Below are 19,205 nucleotides of genomic sequence, written 5' to 3' on the forward strand. Positions count from 1 at the left end.
CAACGTCTTTTGAGCCGGTATTTTGAGTCTAAAATAATGGACGTAATTTAGCTGCCTAGTCTTCCCTTAGTGCAATGACTGGTGTTTGCACATTATTCTAGTTTGGGGTTACTAATTGCCCTTTGGGTGCATCTTAATTGAAAAGTCCATTGAATTTAATAGTAAAAACAGAGAAAGAACAGTGACAAAAGAAAAACCGTGTGTGAACAAAAAACGTCTGCTGTTTGCAAAAGACGTCCGAAAATAATTATCATGTTCATTATTTTGACATCCGCGGTAAAAACGTCTGTTATTCAATACATTGTGTGCATTGGACGTCCGTCTTTCCATTGTGTTCAATGCATTGCCATTGCAGTCAGTTAAATTGCGGCAAAAACGGACGTTATTTTAAATATCAAAATCGGCCGCCTTTTCTCTATTTTTGATGTTGTGTGAACATAGCCATAAAGTTTATAGTGTGAGTCACCACACTAAAACATAGATTGTTAAGGTACAAGAACATTTATTCGCATAGCACTTACATAAGCATTAGGGAATGTAAAAATCTCTACTTGTTTAGAAGGTCAGCGCCATATTGTAATTGCGCCACTAATAGCGATGAGCGAACATCCCGATGTCGGGCTCGGATCCTGAACACAAACACAAAAAAAAGATCGTGATCGGTTCGTGTTTGGCGAACAATTATGAACAAACAACGACCGTACGTTTTGGTCTACGCACGTGCGTACAGATTATCAGGTGCAAAGCATAAATTACGCAGTGGCATACGTTCGCAAGCTGGAATTGAATAAAATTACTGAATATGTCATAGTAGGCCACAAGCCATAGCTGATTATAACTGGGGTTGAAGTTACAAATCCTCTATACTGGGTAGCATATATGTTAAAAAAAATGAAAAAAACGTTAAAAATAGGTTTTTATTGTATGTACGCTGGAGGGAGTATATGACACTTGCTGGTTGCGTCAGCATTTTTCTCTTTTTGTCCGTATGTTTTTTTCCCCCAATATAATTTATTGAATTTTTAGTAATACAGTGGTACCTTGGTTTAAGAGTAACTTGGTTTAAGAGCGTTTTGGTTTAAGAGCTCACATTTTTTCAAAATTGTGACTTGATTTAAGAGCATTGCTTTGGTTTAAGAGCTCCCTGTACTGGGTGGGAGCGCGAGTGGGAGAGGGGCATGGCCTGCATAGCGGGGTCTACAGCACTGTTCTCTGACCCAGGAAGTCTCCTTCACCTTCCAAATCATAGCAGATCCACTTCAGGCTGGGGCTTGCATCAGGGGACAGGACTGTGGGGGGTAATCACTCCATAGCTGTAACCCCTCTCTCACCGGACAGAGAGTGCTGTTATACTGTGCCCACATCTGTACTGCTCAGTCCTTCATGCTCCCTGCAGTCTCTGTCAGTCCTGATTGGTCCATGCTGAACACACACCTCTTTTCCATTGCTGTCATGTGACCACACAGACCTCTGAGAGCAGCCCTGCTTCTCTGTTCTAGCCTATTGTACTACGCTACTGCATTATAGAGATCTGAAGTTTCATCCTGTATCTACAAACTGCGGCTGTTTTTTCAGATTTATGCACTTACTATACATTATACACCACATGCTGATTGCTATACTGTACAGTAACTTATATCACATATTCTGCTGTTTCTCGTTGTTTGTTTCATTTGTTTTACATATTATTTAGAATATAAAATCATTACTTTTGGGTTGTGGAACCAATTGTCTGCATTTCAATGATTTCCTATGGGAAAATTTGCTTTGGTTTAAGAGTGGATTTGGATTACAAGCATGGTCCTGAAACGAATTATGCTTGTAATCCAAGGCACCACTGTATATGAATCAAAGTATATGTAAAGGATTTTGTGCGTATGTTAGTCACAGCAGCATGCAATCTGCACAGTGTGAACAAGTGTTAGTGGAGTACTGGCTATTTGTTTGCTTTTTGTATCCCTAAACAGTCTTTTACAGTCCACTTAACCCAGTTGACAATTTATTTATAAGGTTATCGGAGAAATAACAGAGGAACAGTACAGAGCAAAGTTCTAAGAAAAGATGCCGCAGATTAGTTGTTCAGAGCGGAACAGTAAATGCATAAATGTCAATTTAATTAGACTTATATCTCCACTATTGTTTTCTATAGTGCTGTTGCACAGGAGATGTCCCCAAAGAGGTTCTTCTGAGACACTTCTACCAGGAGCTTGAGATCTGTTTTAGTGCTTTAAATTCTTACCTTGGCAGAATGAGACATACTTTCCCTCGCTTCTACTTCCTGTCGGATTTGGCCTTGGTATCTGTTCTCAGCAGGCCCTATGACATCACATATATTCAGCATCATTTGAGGTATTTTTGTGTTTTTCTACTTTTTTTTAGCATAAACTATAGATGTATAATGTTTAAATTTTTTTGCAGAAATCAATAGTACAGGCGATTTTAAGAAACTTTGCAATTGGGTTTATTACCCGAAAAATGCTTTTTTATCATGAAAAAGCAGTTTGAAGCTCTCCCCCCTGTCTTCATGGTTCTCTTATGGAGAGGGGAGGGGTTGAGAGAGATGAGGCACCAAAACAGGACAACAAAGAGTTAATTTACAGCTACATCACTGGGCTATCTCCTTTGAAGTCAGCACTGACCTCTCTGAGCTCTGAATATGGCTTTCACGCAGGTCCTGCTGTGTAATCCTTTGTTCTCTGCTCTTTGCTGGCGACTAATCTCCCTCCTCTCCTCTCCATAGGTTGCACAGGACACGACTGGTAAAAGAGTCGAGATTACCTGATAATGAGCAGTGAATGAGAGAGAGGAGGGAGGGGGGGGACCTGGGGAAAGTCTTTTTGAAAGCAGATAATGGCATATTTGCCTAATAAACCCAATTACAAAGTTTTTTTTAAATCGCCTGTATTATTGATTTCTAGGGGGGGGGGGGAAACAACAGTGACACTTAAAAAAAACTAAATGCTTGTGTTTGCCAGTACATTTGTTCTACATGTGTATGTATGTTACAGAAAGTAACAATGATAGTACAGAAAGTGTATAGATAGACCATGCCATGCACTTTGACTTTGCATGCTTTCAAGTAATTACAAGATTACATTAAGTAGTTTTCGTCTGGTATCATCATTAGGATCATAGGGATTTAATTGTAATCTCCTTAATTGAAGTCACCGCCATCAATCTGTTGGCTTTTAAAAGGTCCCATCTGTCTCTAGTTTTAGATGCATACTACCTAGCTAGGATCATAAATGTAGAAAAGATTGAAAGCAGTAAATGATCTCTTAAACTCCTCATTGTTCAGGTGCTTGTTCAGTGGGGTTTCCTCTATTCAAGTTGAAAAAGTAGAAGAAGAGGAAAGTGTGATCTCCGATGAAGAGGAGGTTGAAGCAACGGGACCAGTTCTTGATTTTTTAAGTGTTCGATCAGGAAACGATGGTTGGCTATCAATAGGTCAAAGAAGCACCACGCATGTCACAGACACAGAAAGTATATTTCAAAGGTCATTAAAATCTGTAAGTCAAACTAATTTTAATTAATATTAGAATTCTTAATTGGAAAATTTGTAGACAAACTACAGTATGAGGTCAATGTAATAAACAAGTAAAATAAGTCACTGAGAAGTCACTAGGAGTGCCGGTTCTCCATTTCCAGGTAAGAGGTGGTCTTTTTTGCATGTACAAAACCGATTGCCAGTTGAAAGATGATACCAGCTTGAAGTGTGATTTTCAGTGACGACACTGGATACTTTTATCATTTTTGTTAAAAATATGGTGGTTTACTTGATATGCAGTGTATTTGGATAAACGACAGACTTGACATGTTCTACAGTTCAGGTTACAGTGCTATTACATCTCTATAAAAATATTGCATAATTAGAGCAAGCTAGTGCTCCTGGTATACATCCCCTTGCACCTTCTTAGAGACCCACTACTGCCTCATACAAAAAATAGAAACACATCGCTGATCTCAGGGAGACCTCATACAAAAAAGAGCTGTATTGGCTGCATGTATGAACCTGAACAGATGTTTTAAAGTCTACTGTTTAAAGCGAATGAACCACTAGGTACATCGCTTTATGTTTTTTTTTACATGAACAAACCGGTGGCGCGGTCTTTTTTTTTTTTTTTTTTAACCACTGTCCGGTTCCCATGCACTGCACCAGTCTATTCACGAGCACCGGCCGGCAGAAAGCATGGGGACGGTCCCGCCGGCCCCCAGTGTGACGATCTCCCCTCCCCACTGTGATGCACTCCATTGATTCTAAGGGAGCCACGTCACAGAGGGGAGAGGGTTATGTCACATTGGGGGCAGTGGGCCAGTCCCTGTGCTTTATGCCAGGCCGGTGCTCGGGAATAGACCGGCGCTGTGCACGGGAATCGGCAAGTGGTTAAAAAAAAGACCACACCGCCCCCGGTCTGTTCATGTAAGAAGCACAAATGGATGTACCTAGTGGTACATTGGCTTTAACATTCTTAAAAAATTCTAAAAGTTTGTTAGCACTAATATGGAAAAATGCAAAATGGCTTCTACTTTAACATCTTTGTCTAATACATTACAGGCTGGTATATCCCAGGAGAGGAATCGAGCCAGTGCATATAAGGAACCTAGTATAAAAATAAATGCAGTGGCTGTCACAGGATTGGAAGAAGAATCTCTGCAGATGGATGAACAGGTGACTACTACCCATTGCTTGTTAAAAACTCTTCTTTCATTCTTACTTATCATGTGTTGAAACCTGTGTCTTTCTTCCTTTTTAATTTGTTTGTGACGCTCTGAACCAGTTTTCACTTCAATGATTCACCTTTAGATGGTGTACTTTTCTGTTTTCGTTGTATAGGTCGCCATTACTTCTAGCTTAGGTGCCTGGCTCAGTAAGTTGCACAGCAGCCTCCGTACCACATTGAATAACAAAATCTATGAGGTCATCGAAGACATGAATCAAGGAATGGCTATAGATGAGTGGTCACGAAAGGTAATACAAATAAATTATGCACATTGTATAATATGTAATTCCAATGAACACCTACATTTCTATTAACCATTATTATCCTTATGATCAAGCAATATTCTTTTTTTTTTCCATTTCTCCCTTTGGACTGCCATATATTTTTATTTTTCAATCGACATACATAGTCTATTCTTTCTAGTCTTTAAGTCAATGCACATGACATAGAAACATAGGTTGTGGGTAGTAAAAGACCACTTGGTCCATCTATTCTGCTCTTATATTAATTCCTTTTTTAGGGCCCATTCACACTGAGCAAAACAGGTGGAATTTCCGAGCGGAAGCCTCACCATGGACTCTACTCAGAATCCTGCCTGCCTCACCGTCTCAATGTGATGTCTCGCACACCTCTTGTCTTTGCCGCTGTTCATTTAAAGAACTGACATGTGACACAGTGAGGCAGATGCGCCAGGAGAGTCCGCGGCGTGCGTTCCACTCGGAATTTCCACCTGCTTTTCTCAGTGTGAACGGGCCCTTATAATGTTAGGATACATGTGTTTTTATACCAAGCCTTTTAAAAGGGAATGTGTCACCTACATTTTCTTTTGTTGATTAGAGTCAGATACTAAAACTTGTTATTTTATTCCAATCTGTTTCTATTTTCTGACTTAAATTTTTTTATTTTATTTCCCTTTTTGTACACTGTTATGGGGGCTGCCATATTGCCTGAGCTGTTCTTAACAGCATTTAGTGATATGCTTTACAGCAAGACTCCTTGACATAGGCAACAGTAGACAGACTAAAAACATTGGGAGAGATTATGGCCCCTAGCAACCAATCAGATTCCACCTTTCATTTTCCAAAGAGTCTGTGAGGGATGAAAGGTGGAATCTGATTGGTTGCTAGGGGCAACTGAGCCAGTTTCTCTTTACACCATGTTTGATAAATCTCCCCCATTATTTAAACAAGTCATTTTCTGATGACCCATTCCCTTTAACTTTAGTTGCTGTAGATTTACCTACCACATCTGCTAGAAGTTTGCTCTATGTATCTACTACTCTTTCAGTAAAGTAATATTTTCTCATATTGCTTCTAAACATCGACTGTACCTTTGCTTTGCTTTTAAGTACCCAACCCAAGCTGCAGTCCTCGGCCTCTTTTACCTATGGACCAGAGACTTTGAAGGCTCAGTTGTTGAAATTAGACAGGATCGCAGAGCACAAACTCGTTTCCTCAAGAAATATACAGCCATGGCCATCAAACTGTCTACTATCACTGCTAAAGGACACTGGAAAAATATGGAAGAAGCAATCTCCCAGTCAGAGAGGCTAAAACTAGAAAATATCATTATGGTATGATTTTTTTTCTGGTCTTATTAAACAGTTGCCCACATGAATGGTTTTAATGTTTTTTTTTTGTTTTGTTTTTTACAAATTTTACACAGAGCAGCTATGTATTTGAGAATGGCTTTGCTCACAGTTTTATAGGATTTTATGATGAATTGTTAAGATTGTTAAGATATTTTTTTTTCTATAAAAGAATTACCTAAAGGCCCTTTTACAAGAGCCAATTCTTAATAAGCACTCCTACGTAAGCTCATATGAATCAGCCTATGTGAAAGGGTCAGCGATCAGCCGACCGGCAAGCAAAGGCCTGCTGATTTGGCTGATTTGATCATTTGTGCAGCCTGTAAAAACATTGCTCAGTCCCTGCAGTTCCGCATCCATTGCTTTGCTCAAGCGCTGCCCCACAGTGTTATACAGAGCAGGGTCCCGTTACCCTCATGTACTGAATATCCTCAAGACTTGCGAATTTGAATTTCCCCTCTGTAGTCAATGGGGAAATCCACAATAAGTCTTCCATGCAGGGTTGGACTGGCCATCTGGCATTTCTGGCAAATGCCAGATGGGCCGTTTCCCTTCGTAGGCTGGTCTTTTATGTATCCTGGTGATGTGCTATCTCCCTGCACATCAACAGGGTCAAGTTGGCCTGGAGGCAGGGTGCCATTACCAGGATGGATTATCCACAGGGGGATGTCTACATGAAGGGTGGGGTTATATTACAAGGGGGGTTACCTAAGGGGGGATTTCCTACAGGGAGGGTATTTCTTACAGATTGTTTTCCTACAGTGGAGGGCAATAACCTACAGGGGTATTGTCTAAAGCAGTGCTTCTCAATTCCAGTCAACCAACAGGTCATGTTTTGTGGATTTCCTTAGTATTTCACAGGTGATATAATTATACTCAGTGTATCAGGTATTATCACAGCTGTTTTTTACTTGGGAAATCCTCAAAACATGACCTGTTGGTGAGGCCTGAGGACTGGAATTGAGAAGCACTGCTCTAAAGGGCCAGGGCTGCTTTTCAGTCCCAGTCCGGCCTTGCTTCCATGTATGCACAACTTAAAGTGGCTCGTAGAATCAATCTCTGCACCTCAGTTGTATTTTTTACGGGGTATGTATATATAGGGTGTCTTTATATACAAAGGGGGGACACGACTGGTTTCTGTATACAGGGTGGGTCTGGTTTTGTGGTTTGTATACAGTAGTGGATTCAAATGGGATTTAAAATATAAAGGAGGCACTTGTACTTCTCTTTCCTGTTAGATCCACTTCTGGTTTTGGCACAAAAACTACACTGGCAGTTTTCCAAAACCCATCACAATGGAACTGAGCTGGATCACCCATTTTAATTAAATTGCAGACAATATACCGTACAGTATAAAAAAAACTGTGTAAAATTAAATGTTGCATCTACGCATGTAAAAAAATATTGCATTTTGTTTATAGCAAATACTTTATCTTCGGGATGTCACGGAAAATATTTTGTCTCGGAAAGTACGAGAGACTACTGATTTTGATTGGAAAAGAACCATCAAGTTTTACCTGAAGGAAAAAGGTAAATAAGTAAGAAAAACGTGGCTAAATGCAGGTTTCCTGGGTTCTGTATGTACAGTATATTCCATTTATGTGGGAAGATGGAGATATCGTTCAAATGTAAAGATTGGATTTTCATTCTCACCGTCACGTTTTATCTCCGAGAAATTATTTATATTTGCATGTTACTTTTACCTTTAAAGTGTACCTGTAGATGTCATATAAAGCAAGTTTGCAATATACATTCATTATATTTTTTGTTATCATGCTGTAAAACAAAGCTGTACTTACCAGAAATCCAGGTCCAGTCTCCTGAAGCTTTTCAGTCTTGTGCTGGTTGAAAAAAAAAACCTGGCCAATACAGAGACTGACGGCTCAATGTGTCCATCAGTCACATGACTGCCTTCTCTGTGAGCGCACATGACCTGGGAAACACGGGACTTCCTGTGTTGAGTCTCTCTGATAAAAAAAAAAGAGTCCGAAATCGGGAAGTGCTGTGTTTTCCATGATAAGTAAATAAAAAAAAGACTGTAAATTGCAAACTTGCTTTTTGCAAGTTTTTTGCTGATTTAGGTTTTGAAAGGTATCTGTCACTTAAAAGAACTATTGACAAACAACCCTATATACTTGATAAAAAAAACCTTTACATGTCAAAGCGTCGCTTTCTTACCTGGACATGCAGTAAACCTTTGGGCGTTGCTGAACTTTGGATACTGGTCGACTCTCTTGCTCATGTATGTCATTAAACATGTCTAAAGTTATTGATCACAGCGGGTCTCCCTGCTGGTGTATATATCCTGGAAGAGATTGTGACAGCAGCGCAAACCAGGCCCAGCTGGCCAATAATTCTGACAAAGCACTCTTGTAAATTTACATTGTTGGATTTAGCCGACACGGAGATACGACCTGGGAGTGCCTGGCACAGCTGCCATGCTCTCTCGTTGGCTATATCTCCATATGATAGTGGGATATATAAATGTAGGGCCATGTGCACACTACATATAACACTGGCACAGCTGCCATACTCTCTTGTTGGCTATATCTCCAGATGATAGCGGGATATATAAATGTAGGCAGGGCCGTTTCTGCCATGAGGCGGAATGAGTATTCCGCCTCAGGCGGCAGATTCTGCGCCCCTGCAGGGGGCGGCAGACAGCAGCCCTGCGCCTGCAGCCGCTCACCTGTCCTGCCGCAGCCGTCCGGTCCCGCCGCCAACGCTTACCGCTGTCCCGCGCCGTCAGTCAGCAGCTGTCATCGCCCTCCAGCGAGTCGTGAGTGCCCGTGGTCAGCGGGGGCCGCGATGCCCCCGCTGACCCCAGGCACTCACGACTCTCTGGAGGGCGATGACAGCTGCTGACTGACGGCACTGGAGCGCGGAAAGGAACAGCGGTGGGACGGGACGGCTGCGGCAGGACAGGTGAGCGGCTGCAGGGTCGGGAGACAGCGGTGAGCGGGACGGCTGCGGCAGGACAGGTGAGCGGCTGCAGGGTCGGGAGACAGCGGTGAGCGGGACGGGACGGCTGCTGCAGGACAGGTGAGTGGCTGCAGGGCCGGCCCGGGGGGGGGGGGTGCGGGGCGTCCAGGCGCGGGTGATTCGGTTACGGCGGGGGGGGGGGGTGTGGGGGGTGCAGGCGCGGGTGATTCGGTTACGACGGCGGCGGGGGGGGGGTTGTCAGGGGGCGGCCGCTTGAGGTTTGCCTCAGGCGGCAGAAACCCCAGAATCGGCCCTGAATGTAGGGCCATGTGCACACTACATATAACACTGGCACAGCTGCCATGCTCTCTTGGCTATATCTCCAGTTGATAGCGGGATATATAAATGTGGGGCCATGTGCACACTACATATAACACTGTCCGTTCTGTGACTGAAGATCACAGAAGATCATCCCTGCCGGTACTGCAGTATTGGCCGGATAATCTTAATTTCTGCTGAATTCGGATGCGGACACACACGTGCATCCGAATTCCCCGCTGCGCACAATGGAGCTGAAGCCGCACACTCCATTATGTGAACTGACAGGTTCTCTGCAGCCGCTATTCAATGAATAGCCGCTGCAGTAAACTGATTTGTCATCCTGTGATCCTGGCCGGAGCGTATACTATGTGTTTACACTCCGGCCATGATTCCATAGACGGCAGCACAATGTAAGTTTCATAATTATCACGGACGTTGTTGCAAATCGGCAACAACGGCCGTGAGTAATATAAAACTTACATAGTGTGAACATAGCCTAATAGTGTACTTGTATAATTTGATAGCTTGATGTTACAGGCCAGTGGCCTGCAGCTGTGCTACTTTTTTTTTTTTAATTCTGCTGCCAGTGTGTAAAGAGAAACCTTGACAAATGTTTTGATCCCATAACATTAAATGAATGAATAATACCGTACTTTCAACATAAAGCTATGTTCCCACAGTGTGAGGGACCGGCGGTTCCGTGACCCGGCCGGGTCACGGAACGACCGGTCTCTTAAAAAATCCTCCCGGCCGGTACTGCAGTACCGGCCGGATGATCTTTCCTGCCGCAGAGTTCTGATGCAGGTGCATCCGTGCGCGCCCGCATCAGAACTCCCCACTGCACAGTATTGAGCGTGCGGCTGCAGCTAAACATCAGATGTGCTGGATGGGTCAGCTAATTAGAGACAACAGGAAAGTCCTATCTATCCCATAACTATATGTTTTTAATGTTATTTTTTTTACAGATGGATCTCCCAGACATGAGCTGAATATAATGGATGCTCAGTATGCTTATGGCTGTGAATTCTATGGTGCAAAAATTCCTTTGATTATGAATCCTGTGACAGAGAAGTGTTATTTTAAAATATCCCAGGTAAATACTGATGATTTGGGAAGCTGTCTTTAATATTCGCTACAATGGGGGACATTTACTATTGAGTCTAAAACGTGTGATTTTTATACAGAGTATTTGTCTGTGTTTTACCCAGCCGAATAGGACTAATTCAAAGCAAATGTACCATCAGGTACATTCGCTTTAGGTTTTGCAAATGGATAAAACGGTGCCAGCACGGGGAAGCCGGTGCCACTGTCTTTTTCTTGAACCGCGACCCGGTTCCCCTGCTCGGTGCTGTTCTATTCACGGGCATCGGCCGGGGGTGAAGCACTGTAGGTGGGCTGGCCCGCCCCCTCTGAGAGAAACCCCGCCCCTTTATGATGCGGCTTGATTCTAATTGAGCCCCGGTTCAAAAAAAGGACCGCAGCACCGACCTCCCTGTGCCAGCGCCATTCTATCTGATGGTACATTCGCTTTAACAAACTTTTCATAAATTTGTGAATAGAATATTCTCAGAATATTCGCACAAAATTGTGCAAACAAATTCACCTGGTACTGACCCGACATAGGACTGCACCAGTTTGTCACCAATCAAGTCACCATTGATTTATTCCCATTGATAAAATCCCGGATTATGCTAATTTTTGGGTGAATACTCAAGATAGAGAGATGTAAAAAGAAAGTTGCATCTAAAAAAATATTCCCGTCATATTTGTCTGTTTTTTTCCCCAGCCAAATAGGACTAATTTAACAAACAATTCATAAATTTGTAAATGGAATATTCTCAAAAAAAAAAAAATTGCAAACATATTCAGCTAGTACTGACCAGACGTAAACCTGCACCAGTTTGAGTGACTATTTAAAAATCGCAAACTATAAATTTGACGCAAATCCCAGATTAAATGAATTTTTGGACAAACACTCAAAACAATACTCAAAACAATAAAAAAGTTGCATCTAAAAAAATGTTCGCCCATTGAATATTAGTTCATAAACAGAACGTAGACTAAAAAAGGGGCGAAAAATCCAATTATTCACCTACAAACACATGCAAATCCCTTGATACATTTCCCCCCCGATGTGTTTGTTATATTGTTTATTGCTTTGCTGTGCCAACATAAATATGATCTGTACTCAGCTATTATTAGGATATACATTGATCAATCATATTCTAGACCCTATTCCACAATGATATTACTTGAATATTTATTCTTAGTCGTGCTGTCATTTTAATTGGCATGTAAATTAATGCAATGGAAATGTGCCCCAAGTTGACTCATGTAGTAAGAGCCTTGATACAAGGACATTGATAAATGATTTCTATTGTCAGCGTGTAGTTCTGTTTCATTTACTGGAAGGAGAGCTACTATATGAATTGTTTGTGTGTGTGTGTGTGTGTATATACATATATATATATATATATATATATATATATATATATATATATATTAGCATTCACAAAGTCTCCAAACCCTTCATTTTATTTTTTATGTTGTGGCTTAGTGTTAAAATGAAAAATAAAAAATAAAATTTTCTCCCATCATTATGCACTCAATACCTCATAAAGGGAACGTGAAAACTGAATTTTACCAAATGTATTAAACAGTAAAAACAAACAAACAAAAACAAACTTTTGCGTGGACAGAAATATTTAGACCCTTTATTATAACACTTGGAATTTTGCTCTAGACACCTCCGATTTCTCTTGATGTCTTACACCTTGACTCATGAGGCTGGTTTCATACAGGCTTAAGCTATGTTCACATAACATATTTTTTCGTATTTCTACGGGCGTTGTTGCCGATTGCAACAACGGCCGTGGTAAATACGAAAAAATACGTTGGCTTGCCTTCTATGGGATCCCGGCCGGAGTGTATACACATAGGGGGACATTTATGAAGTCCGGCGTTTTTTACTCCGGATTTATAAATGTCCCCGCATCTCCGGCGCTACGGAGATTTATGTAGAGGCAGACCGCCTCTACATAAATTCCGTGCGCGTCGGTGCGCACAGCCGAAAACCTACGCCAGTAGGTTTTCGGCGTACCTTTGCGCTGAAAAAATGATAAATCGTAACCGTAACGCCCCGTCCACACCCCCTCCCCGCCCCCCGGCGTACTCGGCGGAAAGTGCCAATATGCTAATATTTGATTCGCAAATCGGCCATTTGCGAATAAAAAAATACGCAAATCGGCACTTTCAGCCGAAAAACATCCGTACGCCGGATGATACATGTCGCCCATAGTATACGCTCTGGCCAGGGATCTCTCGCAGCGCCGCAAAGAACTGACATGTCAGTTTTCTGCGGCCACTATTCAGTGAATTGCATCCGTACGAAACCATGTCAGTGCACACTATGAAGCGAGCGGCTCCAGCCGCTTGCATCATAGTGTGCTGTGGGGAGTTCTGATGCGGGCGTGCACGGATGCTTTCGGATCAGAACTCTGCGGCATGTGAACATGGCCTTAAATTTTTTAAAAAAGCCCTCCAAAACCCAGCATGCAGACTGAAAAGAAAACATTTCCTGCAGGACATACAGCAGTTGATAAGTATGAAGACTTGAGATTTTTAATAGAAGTAAATTATAAATCTACAAAAGATTTTCGCTGGAGTACCCCTTTAATACTTTTGGGCACAGTTTATTAGATTTTAATAAATTTCATTTTTTTTATTCTGAAGTCTCATATTAATACCAGAATTATCAATTCATTTCTAGGTACTGCAGCAGAATAATGGTGTAATCCTTCAAGGAGACAACAGTGTCGGCAAAACTGAAACAATAAAGGTATGTAGACCAGGACTTTTAGGCCATGTTCACACTATGTGAGACACCGGCTGTTCTATGACCCGGACGTGTCATAGAACAGCCAGTGTCAGTGAAGTTTATCCTGGGTGGTACTTCCAGCTGGGAAAAGCTTTATTTCTATTCAATTCACCATAGCACACAATGGAAAGTGCACTCTCCATTTGTGACCTGTCAGGGTTGTGCAGCCGCTATTCCATGAATAGCGGCCGCACAAAACTGTCATGTCACTTTTCGCTGTGGCCGCTAGGGATCCTGGCCGGAGTGTATACTATGTGTATACACTCCGGCCGTGATTCCAAAGACTGCAGCACAATGTAAATTTTCTATTAATCATGGGCGTTGTTGAAAATCGGCAACAATGGCCATGATTAATAGAAAATGTACGCTGTGTGAACGTGGCCTTCGACAGATACCAACTATTCAGCTTATCTAACGGTCTTGGTTGAACATTACTTCAGGTAAAGGTTTCCCTTTAAGAAAAGAAAATGTGGTATTATCTTTGGCAAAGTGTAGCAAAGTGTAAAAAATTAACCAAAAGCTATGTAGTTTCTTTAAAGGGGTATTCCACTCAAACATAACTTTTGATATGTTGCTGCCCATGGTGAGACTAACAATTCATTCCATACTTGTTATTATCTGTTCAGTCTCCTTCCCCCAGTTCTGAGCTGCTGCTTTCTGCTGAAAACACAAAAAATCTGTGTGTTATCCTTTCTCTCTGTCTCCCCCTCCTCCCCCTCCCCTCTGAGACACCTGATGTAAACAGGTCTCTGACCGGCTTTATCTGCAACATTGTAGCTTCGTTGTAATGCTGCGAGGGTTATTGTCAGGTTAGGTTGCTGATGAATTCACTGTGATTAATCCTCTCAGCATTACAAAGAAACCACAGTGTTGCAGATAAAGCTTGTCAGGGACTTGTTTACATCAGCTGTCTCAGAAGGGAGAAGGAGGAGACAGAATGTAAAGCTCACACACAGATTTTTGTGTCTTTAGCAGAAAGCAGCAGCTCAGAACTGGTGGAAGGAGACTAAATAGATAATAACAAGTATGAAATGAGTTATTAGTCTCACTATGGGCAGCAACATATGAAAAGTTATGTTGGAGAGGAATACCCCTTTAAGAATGTAACAACAGAAATATGTATCTTATAGTTATAATACCAATGTATATGGTTATTAGAAGTAGTTTGCTTCTGACTGTGTGGGAGGTAATGTAAGCAGTGCCTGCTGCTGCATTGCAGAGCACATCCATCTGTCAGCCTGTGTCAATGCAAGCTAGGCAGGCAGAAACCCTAATGTGCAGTCTATCAGATATAAGACAGCAGTATTCTAAAATGGGGTCATAAAACCCAAAAATAATAACTAAGGATTAGAAGAATAGAGGGGTTATATAATTATATATGGTATAATACATCCTCGACCACAACTATCAGAGGTCATTAAAGAGTTATTATATAAAAGCAGTCTGTGCTCTTCAAATTGTGCTACAGTGCTAGCCACATTACCTGATAATGAGATCAGCTGACAACCTGGCAAACCCGCTTGTTGGCTTAATTGATCTTTTCTGTGGCAATAAAATTCATCGTTGTTGGACGCATGTTTCTCTGTGTAATCAGGAGATGTGCGGTAATGCATTTAAATGGCCACACGAACAATACAGTAATCGTTCGTGCAGCCTGGGCACACAATTCGTCTTGCCTTTTACAAGCATTGAAAATGAGCGCTGATCTCACTGATTGTCACTCATTTACGGCCATACATGGTTTATTTTGGGCTGTGTGAAAGGGCCCTTACCATCTAAAGACAACAGTTCTCTAAACATGGTACTGCCACAAGCGCCACACACACTGCTCTTCCTTATACTTATTACCATTGTTTTTACTATTTTTGTATATTATTAATCTACGTCAACAAATAACCTTTTTTTTTTCACAGGGACTGTCGTATCTACTGGGAAATTTCCTTTACGTCTTCACATGTTCTTCAGTGACAGACATATCAGCTCTCAGCAGAGTAATAGATGGAACAGCTCTTGTAAGTAACTTATTTCCTAAAGGGGCAGTTCAGCAAAAAAAAAACAACAACAAAAAAACATATATATATATATATATATATATATATATATATATATATATATATATATAACCCCCACCCCCCACCCCACCCCGCAGCAAGCCGGAGCGGGCAGCAGGTGAAGTATGGTCCGGCCGCCGGGAGGTTAACTTGTCAATCCTGCTGGGAGTATGTATTCTCATAGGGATGCACTGACACTGGATCCGCAACAGATTTTGCTGCAAATCCGGTGTGTATGAAGGCACCCTAAGCCATTTTACGCAGTTGTGTATGTGCGCAAGTTCGAATATACTTGAAAATGATATATAATAACCATATAACCATTCCGATCATGAAACAAATTCGTAGGAACATTTACGAACATGTTCTGGAGAACATGGTCTATGGCCCAGGGGTAGCATTATCACGGGGCCCACTGCATAAGGGGTCCCGGTGGCCCAGCAAGCCTCCTAGGTGCTGCAAATGTCCCTTTAACTGTAAGGGCACCTGAATAGCACTTGCAGTTAAATTTTAAAGGTTATGACTACACTTGACAGTTTTGTGGTCAGACGGGAGGGGGCTCAATAAAAAAAATGCTATGAGGCCCAGCCATTTCTAGTTATGCCCCTGCTATGGCCTATGGCTGTATCCATGTTTTTACGGACTCCCAAGGGTTGCACTAATTTCTGATCACAACTTTTTGACTGCTTTTTGCCCTATTGTAGAAAAGGCCTCATGAACATGAAAAGGTCAGTAAATTACAGTTTATGTTTTTACATATATAGAGCTGATTGGCACTTAAAGAAACCCTTTAAGAGCTTTGCAGAAATAATTCAATGTAACATGCCAGAAATTCCATGAGCTTACAATTGTGTCTATATTTCTTCTGTAGGATGGATGCTGGAGCTGCTTTGATGACTTTCATCTGCTCCCCGAGAATGTAGTCTCCGTCTTTATGCACAGTACAAGGTCTCTGTATGATTCAATACAAGCAAAAGTGTCCAAAATCACTCTACAGGATGGATCTGAGGTGTGGAAGTATTTGTATTACATCTTTCTATCATTTGACCGTTCCTTTGAAGATAATTTTCTTACCTAATGGTTCTAAGGCCCAAAACTTAGGTTAAGTTAACAATAAGTAAAAAGGAAAAGGAAAAAGGCGTCCGCTTTTTATTTAAAAGAAAACAAAAGTTCGCATATTGACTTTATTTTTTACTTCAATAAATTGCATTGAAGTCTATGAAATAATGGACGTCATTTGCACGCAGTGTAGTAAATGGCGGACATCAAATAATCATTATGACAATTATTCGCGGACGTCTTTTGCAAACAACTGACATTATTTTTTAGTTGTTCACACAAAGTTCTTTTTTCGCTGTCCTTATAACCTCTTTCCTATTAAAATCAATGGACTTTTCAATTACAGACACACCCAAAGGCCCATCGGTCCACCTGCACTAGGATAATGTATCAACAGCCGTCATTTTAATGACTGGTCAGGGCGTAACTAAGGCGTAATTCATGGGCCCTATAGGAAACCACAGTATGGGTCCCATAAATCCTGGTGTCTATTGGGGGGCTAGTGTTTAGAGCACTGACTCTCACAGCAACCCCCCTCCCCCGGGGCGGCACTGTTCTCACCGTGAACCCCCCCTGGGACGGCATGGCTCTCAAAGAACCCCCCCCCCGGCACATCCCTCACAGCAAGGGGACGGCGATCAAAGAACACCCTTCCGCCCAGGACAACACTCACAGCGGCTCTCACAGGAAACTCTGAACAATGGCCCAGGGTGGGTTCTTGGGGAAGGGATGCTACTGTGCTGTGAGAGCCGTTCTGAGCATCTAGGAAGCCTGTTCTGTGATGGCTGTCCCCTTGCTTTTAGAGCCAAGCTGTCCTGGGGGGGGGGGGGGGGGTTCTTGGTTGCTGTGAGAGCCACGCTGTCTGCTGTTGTGCGGGGGAGTGTTGGATTTGTGCGTCTAGGATGCTGTGATAATCACACCGCCCTGGGAGGGAGCGAGGAAGGTTGGGGGGGTGAGCCACTTTGAAGAGCTGTGCCGTCCCTGAGGTGTATGTGTGCCTAGGGTTGCTTTGGCCATACTATGGAGCCCGGGCCCACCTGCTGCTCTGGCCCCATAGCAACTGCGTGGCCTGCTTCCATGGTAGCTATGATAAGGGGCATCCAAAAAGCAAAATGACTGACTTTATTTTGGACTCAAAATGATGGCCTGGTGGACATCATTTCAAAAAATTGTGCAAACTTAGCCCATCTCTGCAGATTGTACAACATGCTTACCTTATGATGTGTCTTCTTTTCTTGTTTGCTTTTCTAGCTTTCTTTTAGGTGGATGATAGTAAGTTACAGTTTATAAAATGCTGCTCCAGCGCATGAGCTCATCTTAAGCAGTGGGTGTTTTTGTTTGAGCATAAACATTCTGTCTGTGGGACACAGCGGAAAATAAAAATATTTATCTTACTGAAAATGAAACACTTACATCATCTAATCCTGATTTGTCGCTGGGACTGTGTCAGTACTATGGGGAAATCTATCAGCACCATCTAGTGGTCACTCCTGTAATTGTCAGTCTAAAAAGAAATTTGTTTCTCTTTTGAAAAAAAGCTGAATAAAGCTTCCATGCTGATAGAGCCATACTGAAGAATATACTGTAAATTATTTGAGTGTGAATGTGTACAAACCTTTCTTTGTAGTGATGATATAACAGTTCAGGGTGAGTCAAAAAGTCTCAGGACATCTTTTTTTTTTTTTTTTTTTCATAAATGGCCTATGTTCACACAGCATACTTTTTTCTGGGGGGGGGGCGTTCTTTTCATACTACAATGAAATACATTTTCTTTTCATACTACAATGAAATACATTGAAGTCAATGGAACAACGGCCGTTGCTTTCACAAAATGTATTGAACAACAGTTGTTTTGAGTGCCAAACTACGGCTGTTGTTCCATTGACTTCAGTACTTTTCTTTGCAACGTATGTTCTTTTCAAAAATTGTACATTGTGTAAACATAGCCTCCAAAGAAAAAATGGCATATCTGGTGTGGGTGTGGGGCCCTAACTTTTTGGCTATGTCCAGAACATGGCTGGCATCTTGAATGGTGCCATATTGGATGAAGGGCAAGTATTTCCAATAGGAAGGTGGTCATGTAGCATCCCAGAGGAATGCATAATTATCCCAGAAAAAAACAGACTTATCAACATAGAAAGCTGCTGTATGTTTGGCTTCAACCCTGGTGCTGAACTGCTTTATGTTCAGCACCAGGGACAACACATTGATCACATCAAATACCTACGCATCACAGGCAACATTTCCGGTTGATTTTGAAACTTTCTGTTATTTTTTATTTATAAAAAAAAAAAGTACCAATGTGGTGTTTTTGAGCTAATTTATTTTCAAGGTCCATCCATTTAAAGGGGTTATCCAGCATTAGAAAAACTTGGCCCCTTTCTTCCAGAGACAGCACCACTCTTGTCTCCAGTTCAGGTGCAATTGCAATTAAGCTCCATTCACTTCAATGGAAATGAGTTGCAAAACCTGCACCCAACCTGGAAACAAGAGCAGTGCTGTTTCTGGAATAAAGTGGCCATGCATTTCCAATGCTGCATAACCCCTTTAAGGGAACCAGTCAGCAGGATCAGATGTCTAATGGATGTCTTAATAAGGCTTCCTACCATATCTTTGTTACGGAAAGTGAGATGAACAAATGCACAAAATAAGCGTTTTAATCCAGC

General features: G+C 41.9%; 1 protein-coding gene across 1 annotated transcript in view; it reads left to right on the top strand.

Moving 5' to 3' along the window:
• Nucleotides 1-19,205, top strand: part of LOC138795503 (uncharacterized) — a 154,530-nt gene that overhangs the window by 54,443 nt on the left and 80,882 nt on the right. The window contains exons 38-47 of the mRNA XM_069974682.1: nt 2,150-2,349; nt 3,299-3,509; nt 4,556-4,669; nt 4,835-4,969; nt 6,070-6,294; nt 7,731-7,839; nt 10,518-10,645; nt 13,322-13,390; nt 15,343-15,441; nt 16,352-16,489. Of these exons, the coding sequence (XP_069830783.1) occupies nt 2,150-2,349; nt 3,299-3,509; nt 4,556-4,669; nt 4,835-4,969; nt 6,070-6,294; nt 7,731-7,839; nt 10,518-10,645; nt 13,322-13,390; nt 15,343-15,441; nt 16,352-16,489 (1,428 nt within the window). The remainder of the gene's footprint in view (nt 1-2,149; nt 2,350-3,298; nt 3,510-4,555; nt 4,670-4,834; nt 4,970-6,069; nt 6,295-7,730; nt 7,840-10,517; nt 10,646-13,321; nt 13,391-15,342; nt 15,442-16,351; nt 16,490-19,205) is intronic.

This window comes from Dendropsophus ebraccatus, chromosome 6, assembly GCF_027789765.1.
Source record: "Dendropsophus ebraccatus isolate aDenEbr1 chromosome 6, aDenEbr1.pat, whole genome shotgun sequence".
Classification (NCBI taxonomy): Eukaryota; Metazoa; Chordata; class Amphibia; order Anura; family Hylidae; genus Dendropsophus; species Dendropsophus ebraccatus.